The 12,703-nt window shown below is 37.9% G+C and overlaps 1 protein-coding gene across 1 annotated transcript in view; it reads right to left on the reverse strand.

Moving 5' to 3' along the window:
* The window catches only part of LOC104525104 (septin-2), a 32,083-nt gene extending 24,395 nt beyond the window's left edge, over nt 1-7,688 (reverse strand). The window contains exons 1-5 of the mRNA XM_010168173.2: nt 7,612-7,688; nt 7,475-7,526; nt 6,263-6,362; nt 4,655-4,741; nt 4,294-4,417 (exon numbers count right to left, since the gene is read on the reverse strand). Of these exons, the coding sequence (XP_010166475.1) occupies nt 4,294-4,417; nt 4,655-4,741; nt 6,263-6,362; nt 7,475-7,501 (338 nt within the window). The 5' untranslated portion in view covers nt 7,502-7,526; nt 7,612-7,688. The remainder of the gene's footprint in view (nt 1-4,293; nt 4,418-4,654; nt 4,742-6,262; nt 6,363-7,474; nt 7,527-7,611) is intronic.
* Nucleotides 7,689-12,703: the final 5,015 nt, after the last annotated feature.

A 12,703-nucleotide genomic window follows, 5' to 3' on the forward strand; every position in this document is an offset into this window, starting at 1 on the left:
AATTCCTACTTAGTTCAAGGCAATTTAAAATATGCCCTGCAAAGGAGTGAAGGAACACAAAATTCAATCATATAGATTAACCAGATACAAAGAGCAGTGACTACAGAGAGAAAAGAAAACACAATGCACTACTAGGAAGATTGTTGTAAGATATTCCAGAGCATGTAGCCACCTGCAAACTACATTAATATAAAAGGACACTTTATATTAAGTACTGCAGTGGAAGGGAAATGAACACTGATGAAGATAAGATTAGGTAGATGATTGTGTGTCATGAACATATCTTAAACTACTTGGGGGAAAAAATGAAGAAGGCAGAAAGCTTTACTTGAAAAATAGTATTTCTATTGTTGAGAAAGTGCGAATTTGACTAGAGAAATTTAAGGAGGAAACAGACAAGAGAACACAGAAAACAATTAGGAATCTGGAAAATGAACACACAGAATGGTGGCAAATACTGTGAGAGGCAGCAAAGTCCAACCCTGGGCTGTGTGGCTATAACGAAGATAATGAAAAAAAGTAACAAGAATTATATAAGAGATCCTGAAGGGAATTTGATTTTCCAAAGTTGAGTGAGCTTTTGGATCTAGCAGCAATAAATCCATAGCAGAAGATATATACATACATTTCTATCTTTGCAAGATTTGCACTGTTGTAAGTCATACTACACAAGACGACACAGCAAAACATGGAATTTACTGAGTTTTGACCTTAGAACTGTCCAAGTCTTTAGGAACTAGCATCTTAATACCTACGTATGTTGAAAAAGGACAACATGTTTTATGTCTATGATGATCTTAGACACTCTCCCCTTAGCTGGTGAAAGGTAACGAGACTGAAGACATACAAGTATTAGGACAGAAACCAAGCACAAACAATGGGAAAGCAACTATCACACATTTCTCTGGCAATGCAATTAGTTTACGTGCAGTTTTCTAGCTCTAACAGCTATAATTTTCCCTATAAATATGGCATTAGTGTCCTGTACCTCCTGACTTCCGGGAAACACCTGGTTTATACCACGGTGCTATCACTACTTAGGCGGCAGCACATCCTGTAATGTAACAGCAAACAACACAACTGTTGCATCTAAGCACATTGGGGGAAAATGAACATTACCAAGCTGCCAAAAAACACAAAATACAACTTAGCATAAGCCAGTAAAAAAAAAAAAAAAAAGGCAAGTTAGCAGCAGCCAGAAAGCAGTTACCAAAGAACGACTTGCAACACTGCAACCAAGACGAAACAAAGCGTATGATCAGAAATATCTAACAAGTTAATCTGTTGACTGTTTTTATCAACCATCCTTTTGATGCCAGATTTGATCCCAAATCTGTGCACAAGGCAATTTTTTTCCCCTCCCCGCCTTAGATCCTTTCTCTTCTGTCTGATTAAAGATGTTACTTTAAGGACATGATTCTCTCACGATCCCAATGTCCTTATGCATGGAAGAGCCATTTTATGCTTCAAACCTCCCACCATGAAGAATTTTGCTATTCTCCAAACACACGCCTAAGCTGATGCCAAGAACATTCCGAGGTGTAGTTGGATTTTAGAATACAGAACTCCAGCTAGCACTAAAGCTTCACGCAGTATCTAAAAAAATTATCACTACGGTTAACTGTGGTTAGCATCCATGTTTTCTTACAGCTGTTTTAAATACAATAGCATTTGGAAAACAAAAAATAATTCAGTACAACATATTCTCTGGTAATTCATCTCCCATAACGTTGTTATCCTTCCAATCCAGGAGATCCACTGGACAAATTCCTGACAACACATACTCCTTACTAGCCCTTCTTCTGTGACAGAAAATACAGTAAAACTGATCCCAGCTTCCATCCTTTAAAGTCAAACTCTAAAACTAAGCCCTTTCATCAATGCAAAGACAGAAATAAAAAAACATTAGGAAACCTACTCAGGAGAAAGATATTTGAAACAGGATTAGTGATTGCTGCCTCCTAGAGGCATCATGCCAGTTTGATTTACCTCTGTTCAAAAATAACCTCAGTAGAAATTATCACCCTGAAAAACAGGTAACCTGCACAAATTGCAGCTTTCACAAAAAAAAAAAAGCTTTGTAAAACTTGGATCGAGATCAGCACCACCTACCAGTTAACCATAATTGCAGTACACGCTCCTGAACACAAACATAAGTTCAAGAACACGAACTTGCTGCTTCCTCTGAACTAACAAGGAAGGAAACTAGTTGCACTGGGTTAGTCTTGACTACAGTTTGAAACAAAGAGCCTATCCATCCAAGTCCCTATGACATCCTGTAAAGACTAACAGACTTTGTCAAAATGACACTCATCATGGCTCAAAGTCTTTTTATCTGACATAAGAAAATGGGACTAAAGAGAGACAATTAAAATTAACCACATCTTTTTATTTTATAGTATGCAAGTACTATTTGTTCCCATAATGTATTTCCACGCTTAAGATTTGTCACAGAAAACTAAGTATAAACCAGTAAATTGTGTTACTGCGTCTGAATCATCATGGAACGACTCTATTTAGCAAGTCTCCAAAAAGAACAGGGAAAAATTTGAACACGTAGGTCTCTAAGAAACATCTTAAGAGAATAAACAAAGGGCATTAGAACACAATCAACAGGAAGAGCTCTACGTAACACAATACACAGGCTGCAGAGCTCTCGGCTCCAGCGGAAGGAAGCTCTAGTCAACTGTGCACAAAATAAGCAAGACCATACTGCAGTCCAGAGAGATGCCTTAGTGCTACACTAGAAGTTCGCTTATTTTTAACTTAATAAAGTTGGAAAAGTGGAAGGAAAATAAAAATTCCACTTTTATTCATTTTCAAACTTTTGTTTGAAAGTATATTATATAGGTTCACTTCCTTCATTTTTGCTGTGTTTCTACAGTACACCATAGGAAGAAACAAAAAGCCATATCTGGTAACAGTGTTCTTCAGAATGCTCCAGATAATGCAGCATTATGTCAATAAAAGATTACAAAACATTTTACTAGCATTATAGATGATTATTTTATCAGCTATTTGCCTCCTTCCTGATCTTTAACTTATACTGAAAACCTCAAATCAATCAGTATTAGTTTTATGCTCCCTTTCTCTGCACAGTGACACTTTGTTTGCCTCAGGATTACTACGACCACCATCAAAAAGTGTCAACAAAAATTAATGGCTAAGCAAAATAAATATTGTTAGCACTTCTGAAAAGACAACCATGTGGAAATTCAAACTTTATCTTCTAGCTGCACCAGAATAATTCAGGCATCTTAGTAAGTACATTAATGCATCTCTACTTGAAAACAGTTATCACAAGATCAGTTTTCCACAGTTAAAGCGCATGACAATGATGATTTGGAACTTACATTTATAAAAAAATTTATTAATTATAATTTTGTTACAAACTGCCCAGTTCCTTCATAGCTATTTTACCATCTTTCTTCATGATCTTTACGCTAAAGCAATTATGTATGTTGTCCAGTGTATCTGCAATTATTTCAGCTGTTAAAAGATTATCAGTGACATTTAAGTCAAAGAGAGCTAAGTAGTTAAACTCCATCATAAAAAAATGCAGTTCTATCCAAATTGCTAATAATATATAAAAAGGAGAATGAATGAAAAGTATTGTCTTAAAAATACAGAAGCTGGGTGGGCCAGAGACACAGAAAGACAAAAAATTTCCCTCTGCCATAATTCTGCCCTATCAGAGCAGCAATGGAGACAGAAAGTTGACTGCAGTTGTCACGGAGAACCTTACTGGAGGAAAGGCTGTTAATTTTGAGGAAGAATCATAGACAGCCTAGAGAACACTAACCAAACCTTTTAAAAACAAAGAAGCTGTGAGAAAATTGAAAAGAGGAATTTGGACAAAGTAATACAGTTTTACTAGAAATGTGTATTTTAGGCGACAAAAATTCTAAGACAAACTTGATTTGAAAGCTCACACAAATAAAACTATCATGTCACTGATGATATGAAGATGAGCTGCTCCGGCAGGGGGATTGGACTGGATGATCTTTCGAGGTCCCTTCCAATCCCCAACATTCTGTGATTCTGTAAGCACCCAGAATGCAGAAGTGCTTAGAAAATTGTGCTTTAACTGCAAGGACTCAGAAAATATTATCAAACATGAATTCCAGATAACACTCCATTCATGTTAAGAATATCAAACCTGTTGCTGCCTTTTAGTACATTAATATTATCCAAAGATAACCAGATGAATTACTTGAGTTCAGAGAGACAGACACACTAGAGCAGTGTTTGTGTAAGGGACAAACTATCAAGCAAAGCAATATTTACACATACCAGTCCTGGCTGTTAATGGCATCTCCATATCCTGGTGTGTCAACTACTGTTAAACGCAGTTTCACCCCTCGCTCCTCTATCTCTACTGTAGAAGCTTCGATTTGAACCGTTCTCTCTATTTTCTCTGAAACAAAGGAATATTTTGATTGTTATTATGCCTGTCAATTGCTGCAGAAACCCCTGTAGGAGACAGTAACAGAGGAGGAAATGCAATCTTAAGTGTATTGTAACTGACATGACATTAAAATATTTTAAAGAAAGGGTCTCAGTGGTGAAGTTATCATCAGAACGAAGCAACGTTAACTGAAATAACATAAATTTCACAAGGTGTGTGCTGGAGGAACTGCAAAACCATGTTTACCTGCAGCTCCAGGAATATAACGTTCTGGATAAAGATCAGTCAGGAACAGGCTGTTAATCAAAGTGGATTTTCCCAAGCCAGACTCACCTATAAAGAAAATAATTCAGGTTATTAAGCATATACACCTTTTACTCCAGGTTTTTTAAAGTATCTCCTCTTTCCTAAAGTCCACATTATGGAGGAAAAATAATGTGTTCATCAGGACCCACCCTAGCTTTTGATACAAAAACATCAAAGGTTCAAGCTAAGCACTTTAAAAACACAGGAAAAACAAGCCTCTAGTGTTTTTGTAAATGTTACATGAAAATGCTAAGTTTACTGTAATAGATTTCATAATAAAAGCTGAAAGGTCATATGGCATTTTGACTATAGATCTAGAGATAGTTAGATTCCTTCAGCTTAAAAGGAAGCTTTTTAAAAGCCTTTTTTTCATTTAAACTTACAAAATCAGGAGTTGTAACTCTCCTGTTGAAAAATTCTGACAGCTTTAAGGTTTTCCCAAGCTAGAAATTGAACCTGGAACACTGTTAGGATGGAGAATGAATAAAGCAATCCCAAAATAACAGCCAAGTTTTGAATCTTTATAGTAAGGCTATATATGTCCTATGAAACATGAAGAAAAAAAATAAGAAAATTATTCAAAATTCACCCAAGAAATTCCATAATTCTCGAACTTCAGGTCATACAAATTTTGTCCTACATCAAAGTAATAAAGTTAAACCTGTAAATGCACTTACTAAATTTCCATTTCAAAAAGCCACTTTTTCCTAACCCAAGGAATTACAGGAATCAGCATTTAGAACAATTTGCCATGTTATTTTAGACACTACTAACCTAATCTTAGAGATGGAAAAGTTATCTGTATTTATCATCACAAACTACATGAAACAAGAAATTCTACACTTATCACAAATGACGTATTTATTTCACAGACATTGCTGAACACACAGTCATCAAATAATCCCAAGTGGTACTACAGAGTACAGAGAGTAAGAAGGAGGAGTTATGTGTCAATTCTCATTTTCATTTTTCAGTAACATGTAATTCTAAGGTAACTACTATAAAAAGGTGACAGTGCTGTGGAGTCCCTTTGCACTTGCATAGTATTAAACTGATTCAATGAAAGCAGAATTCAACATATCACTTAAAACAGCTCTGTGCCCAAAGGACTTTCCACCAAGGGCTCCTACAGGTGTTCATTCACAGAAATTAATGCATTCAAGGTTTAGTTGTAATACCAGAGTGAGTCAGTATAGAACAGCAGAAAACACAAGAATAGCATCACCATTTCAACAGCAAGATATTCACCATGTGCATTCATGCCTTCAGTTGGGGAAACGGGAGTCAAAGGAAGATTAAGCAACTGTCCCTGCCATCTGATGAGTCAGGAACACAAGAATGTCCTGTTGGCTCAAAGTCATCATCTTTAATCACTACAAATACTCTCTCCTACCAAATATGACAAAATAAGTAAGAGATTTAATCAGAGAGCGAGATTCAAAGTTTTTTCTTGTTAACAGCCAATTGCTAAGTAGGAAGACATATGTCTATGTGAAGGAATTATTTTTTTTTGCTTAACAGTCAAAAATACTTGAACAAGTCACTTACCAACCACCATCAGTGTGAACTCAAAACCCTTCTTCACAGATTTCCTGTGAACCTGGTTGGGCAGATTAGCAAATCCCACATAGCCCGCTGAGTCGGAAAACTGACAAGAAAACAAAAGATGAGTAAAAATGAGATCTTCTTCCTCAAAAGTTGAAACAGAGTTCAGCTGATTCTATACAATAAAGCACAGAGGTATACAAAGCACATGGAAAAACAGAGAATGAAACAATTTTTTAGCTGCTATAGCAAGGCAGACCTTGAAACAGGCCCATTTACCAAGTAGTCTGGTATAAATAGAAATCTGATAAGTACCTTGAGCTACACAAAAATAAGCCTCTCCTTGGACAAAAAAAAATCTGCAAGCTTGCAAGAACACACTATTATTAATTTTAAACTGTAAACATAGCTAAAAATCCCAAAGTTTTTAAGCTAGAGGTCAAAAATACCTGTTCAAATTTGTTATCTGCTGTTACTATCCTCTATAAAAATAAATACTGCCTATGGTAACATGTAGAAAAACAAGAACAATGTATGGTAATGCAGAGATTACCAAGATAGATCTCTGTTTGATTCTATCTTCTGCTTGTTAAGCTGTTCACCTATCTTCACAATGTTTAACTTCTAAACAAAAGCAGGAAAAAGAAATGTGCCTGAAAAACTTATCAAAGATATTTGGGCTATAAAAAGGGCAGTCTGCTTCACCATCTGTTATGAATTGACTGAAAACCTAATAGGAGCCTAAACAAGAACTGCAGACACTTGATTTAGGGACCTATGAGCTAGCTGGAACCGAATGTTTTCTTCACAGATGAGTTTCTGATGAGAACAGTTTTTATACAATGCCATACTTCCAGTGGAGCGGGGGGCATGCAGGGGAAATCACTTAAAGGGCAATTAGTTGTTTGCTAACAATCCTTTTAAAACCCACCCAAATGGGCAAAAACATTAGAAATGAAGGTTTGTCAAATGAAATCTCCTTAGGTAAAGGCACCATTCTAAATGTCTCAGCAAGAATATCTGGCAAACATCCGAAAGCCTATCACTAGAATCACATGCAAGCTCTGCTTCTATTAAACAGTTCCTTTTAAGAAACACATCTGAAACAGCAAGATATCATTTATTCACTATTTTATCACTTCAGTAAAACCACAAGTATTTTCAGGAGTTGAATAGATTCTAAACAAAATTTTAGCTATGCAGCCAGCTCTTTACCTTCACTTTTTCACCTGACTGAGACATGTTTCGTCACTCCAAGGTTCAGACACTGGAAAATAAAATCCATAGTGCATGTTAGCTGACTTGAAGCATTTATTCTAACTCTGAACTGATCAATTGCATTTAATAATCACATTTTAATCTAGTAGAATGAAATGTCACACAGTCAAAGATTACCAGAATAAACAAGCCGTAACCAAAATGGCTGCTTCTGTGAAGCCATTCACAGGAAAGAAATTACACAGGATTATCAAAACCAAAATACTTCATTTAAATACTTTAAAGTTTTAAAACAGAAGTGTTCCTTTAAAACTTAAAATATTAAAATTCAGTATCTTTAAAGATCTTTCATCCATCCTGTCTTTAAAGAAGGGAAAAAAAACCTAATAAAACCTCATGCTGAATATGCATGGTACTCCTAATGTAATTTTTCTTTTAAGTTCTTTCATTCCGTAATTAGCTAATAAAACCTGAAATTCAAATATTCTCTGTTCCCAAACCCCTACACAGAAAAGCGTAAGGTGGTCCTTTTTCTTTCCATTTTCACTCTTTAAAAAAATCTGAACTATATGTTTCTTAAATGGTTTACAAATAGGTGAATGTAATGTAACAGTTGTCCAAAAAAAAAAATAAAAAAAAAAAATTCTATAACTATGACCACAGACAAAAACTCTGAGAGCAGGAGACCTACAGGATTTCCAGGTAAAGGTTACAACATTCTTTTCAGTCACTTCAGTGTATGAACGTGAAGACTACACTGAACACTGCAGAATCTTAGCACTTGACTAACCCACACAGGACATGAAAACTCACCCTGATCTGAAGGACTATCAAAAAGATTTGTTATTCATTTTCAGATACCCAGAACAGCTGGGTTTTGGCAAGCCCTTATCTCTTTACTCAAGGATGTCAGTTGTGCTATAGATTCGTTATCACGGCAACAGTGAGGCCCTTTTATTTAGGACGGGGCTGACAGGAAGCGCAGAAGTGGCAGGAGCACTTCACAGCTCGGTGGGTTGACAAGGCAGCTGCTGGCCTGGGGAAGCAGGGAAGTGACCTGTGCAGGCACCTGTGTGTTCAGACAGAAACACTTTCCGGTCGGGTAGCGGGAGTCGTTCTAGCAGGATACAGCCCCGCTTCTGACACCGGCAGTTTGACGGTCAAATCCTAGCAGAGAAATACGAAGCTCTGGACTAAAGGAAAAGCTGAAGTTCACGTAATTGCAACTTGGAGTTTTAAAGAAAACACGTGTTCAGCTCACACAGCATTTCATTTGCCCTGAAGGAGGCATTCCAAAGCCTGGCAGCTGTGTAGACACCAGCCTCTCTGTAAGTAAGGAAAGGTTTTTTCCCCCCTCCTCCTGCTACTTTTCCCCCCATATCCAGTTCATTTACTTGCTAGTGACAGCCCAATACATCTATTGCCTGGAAAAGAGGGAGGTGCTGATCCCAGCCACCTTATGACTGCCTCTAATTGGGTACTCTTCAAAACAGCCTGGGAAACTTCCCTTAAGAATAGTTTTGAAAAAACAGACCTTATTTTACTCCGGCCAAAATGCAAGTACTCATTTCAGCCTCCAGCCAACCGGTGTTACAGATGCCTAAAGACAGTCACAGCCTGACTGACCGATGTAACTCTCTGCTCTGTCCACTCTGTGCTTCTACATTCCAAAACCTCTGTCGTCACCTGTGTCTATAAAATCAGTAACGTAATTCAAGAGTTTAGAAAAGTTCATAAATAGTCACTAAGTGCTAATGCAGATAGACCTTCTGGCTGATTTCTCACAGTAATGCCAGAGCAGCTGCCTACAGTTAAAGGTGAGAAGGGGGAACAATTCAGATTTAAATACGTGTGGCAGATTCTCTAACTACTTCTGCTTTAAACTGACAGTACAGTCACATCCCTTGCAGCATTACTTAAGCTTCTTGATTAAAAAGCAGAAGAGTAAAAATTGTCAACTGATTATGACACATCTGGATTCAAAATTAGTCTGTCATCTCATAAAAAGCTAAATTTATAATAAATCATTCCACAAACATAACTTACAAAGCCCGATTCCTACCACCTAAGCCTCATTCACCTTGCATCTCACTCTGACCAAAGAACTGCTGTAGCTAAAGCCACAGGACAGCTGCTCTGATCGCATAATGACTGCAGCGCCAGCCTAAATGTCTGTGCACAACAAGCATCCCGTTAGTTATTTCCCACTGAATTTTGTTAGAATAGAAACATGCTAACTAAAAGTTAGCTGCACACCAAAAAACCCTGCTGTTCCACAACACGTAAATACGGCACTGAGGTTTCAAAGGAATCCCCAGGTATTCAGTCTCAGCACACTTGTAATTCCTAACACTGCCCTCGTGAGGTTCCCTAGAAAATTTTTCAACCAATTTCCCCAGATCATCATGAGCTGTCTTCCATAAACTTTACCATATTATTACAAATCAAAACCTTAGAATTAGCAAAATACCATAAGTTACATCTTCTTACAGCACCAAATAACCGCAGCACTTAGAGCATTGCTTACAAGTGATAATTGTCAATGTCCCAGACCACGCTATGCATCAGTGACGGCTGAAATCCTGAAGTCTGTCTGCACACAACACTCTGGATAGTCCCACAGCTGGAAATTGTAATGTTTCCTTTTTCAACAGTTCTCCATAATATTAAAAAAAATAACAACTAAGGCAAAGCAAGCCAGAGCTGTTCTGTTTTCTGCAGATTTTTAAAGGACTATTTCAATCATTATGAGATGAGCAAAACGGTACAGGCAAAATATTTCACAGAGGAAGGAATAGGTAAGATACAATTTATTTAACTTGCAAAAAGCAGTGAAACTTCATCTGTAAATAATTGCGGGCTTAATTTGGCAAGTCTATCAGAAAAAAGGGACAGTATGCTACAGTATAGGCATGTTCAAATCAGTGTTTGAACAGTGGATAATGCAAAAAAGTTTCATTTTGGATCCCAACAAATTCCTATCCTAAACAACACGTTGTTTGGCAACCAAAGGGAGCACGCTGCCACTAAATTCAGTTATGGTTGGCTCCCCCACAAATACAGAGGTCTGGAACATGCCATCCTACCGCCTTCTGCTAAGAAAAGTATTCCAGAGAAAGAGAAAAAGAGGGGAAGGAAAATGGGTCATTTCCTTTGTTCCTGTCAGGATGCAAGAAGTAAACTGTTAGGAACAGGCAGGCTGGGAGCTTCTTACAAGCAGCGAGCACAAAGAAGACACCATGAAAAATGTGCAAAGGGTGTTTCCATATAAGGATATTAAACTGCATTTTAAAATAATCACTTTAGAGTGACCTTAACAATCATCTCTACAAGCAGAGCAGCCCTCCTGATTTACCAAATGAGGACTCCTTCTTTCCATCCGAGATTATACAACTAATACTTTTTTTAAAAGTATTTAATAATCTGATAAGGAATCACAGAAAGTAGCAAAGACTTCAGCACATTTCCAAGTGCTGGAAATGGTCTCAACAACACTAGCATTCTGAAGTCACATTTTCAGACTTAAAACAGATACAGAAACACCAAGAATATCTCAGTTAAATACCAATATTTGTGGTTTCTCACAAAAAACCTACAAAAGCTCACAAAGAAATGTCAGAGTCAAGCAGTGAGGCACATAAATAAGTAGTTTTTTAAAATTAGAACTTCTCCAAGTGTCTTGTATCCAGAGAAACAAGGAAGTTATGTGAAAATTAAACATTTCCTCACTATATTCTACTGGATAGAAAGGCATTCAAATACAAAGCAGTTACTTTTTTTTTTTTGTAGCTTACACTATCAAAGTTTCATGACTCACTCAATTCTACTAAACGATGGCAGAGAGTGTTCTCTGTGTCATGCTTTGTTCACACATCCTCATCTCCGGCTGGAAACCCTCTCCCAGAAACTCCCAGGGAGAAACATCACTCCCTCTGTATACACAACCCAGGTGATTTCATTTTCCTTGTTAGAAACAGATGTTATTAGTTGAAGGAATCCTCTTTTCCACATTAACAACTGAATACATTCCTGCATTAATCTTAATCACGAAAATGATTGTATCACTTCCACCAAACACAGAATTTAACAGTAAATGCAACAACAACAAACCCAGCTGTGGCACCTGCAGGTGGACAAGCCAAGTGTGTGCCACTGCTTTGTCTTTCAATTAGTAGGTAGTGTTAATGAGTCTTACAGACTCAGTTTTGATAATGTTTTTGAACCAACGATGCACAACATAGATTATTACTGGGAATGCTCTGCTGTTCAACAGAACTAGTCACATTCCCATGTCTTTAAAAGCCCTATTACACTTCTGTGGTGTAACAGCCACACATGTACAGCAAAGGGAGGCAAGGACTAATGAGAATTGTAAACATTGTTCTTAAAAGGAAAAGGTCTGGAAAAAGCAAAGCATGGATCTAGAGCTCTAATACTGAAATGAAACTTTAAATAAAATATTTAATGTTAACATATTTCTCCAGAATAATACAGCCACTTAAAAAGCACAAAAGAGGCAGTGATACCATTCACACCAATGGTGAGTCTTAGTGATTATGTGCTTCCTATCCAAGCAGATTTTGACAGTATTTTCCCAAAGTTGCTATATCAGAGAAAAATACTGTAAAACAGACCTCTAAATGTGAAAAGCAAGGGCTTTTTTAAAATTAAAAAGCTAAATATATTAGCCATGATCACTCAGGAAACAGGCAGCTCTGCCTCACACCCACAAAGCATAACTATAATTGTGTACACGCTGGCAATGCACAGCAAACAGCGGTAAGTTTGTATTTTAAATCATTTCCAAATCATGCTTCAGTCCCACGATGCCATGGCATCTCTAACCTGCGTGTCAACAATAATTGAAGACCTTAAAAAAAAGAAAAGAAAAGTAAAGCACTTGTTCCATCTGTTGCCAAACGAGGTGTGTGCCGCCCCGCGCAGCGGTGGGCTCTGCGTTCCTCCTGCAGCACCGCGGGTTCCCCGCACTCGGCCTCGCTCTGTGCTGCGATTTTAGAACCATCTGAGGAATGTTCGATGGAGACAGAACTTCCTGTTCCATCCTCACCCCGCATCCCCGGCTCACAACGCCGGGCAGAGCCCAGCAGCCCGGAGGCCTCGCCCACAGCTCAGCACAGCGCGCGCCCTCCCCAGAAACAGGTAAAGGTGCGTGAAGCGCGGCCCGCGACCCGGCCGCTTCTGCCCTCCTCGCAAAAACCTCGCCCC

The sequence above is a fragment of the Antrostomus carolinensis genome, unplaced genomic scaffold, assembly GCF_000700745.2.
Source record: "Antrostomus carolinensis isolate BGI_N321 unplaced genomic scaffold, ASM70074v2 scaffold24995, whole genome shotgun sequence".
Lineage (NCBI taxonomy): Eukaryota > Metazoa > Chordata > Aves > Caprimulgiformes > Caprimulgidae > Antrostomus > Antrostomus carolinensis.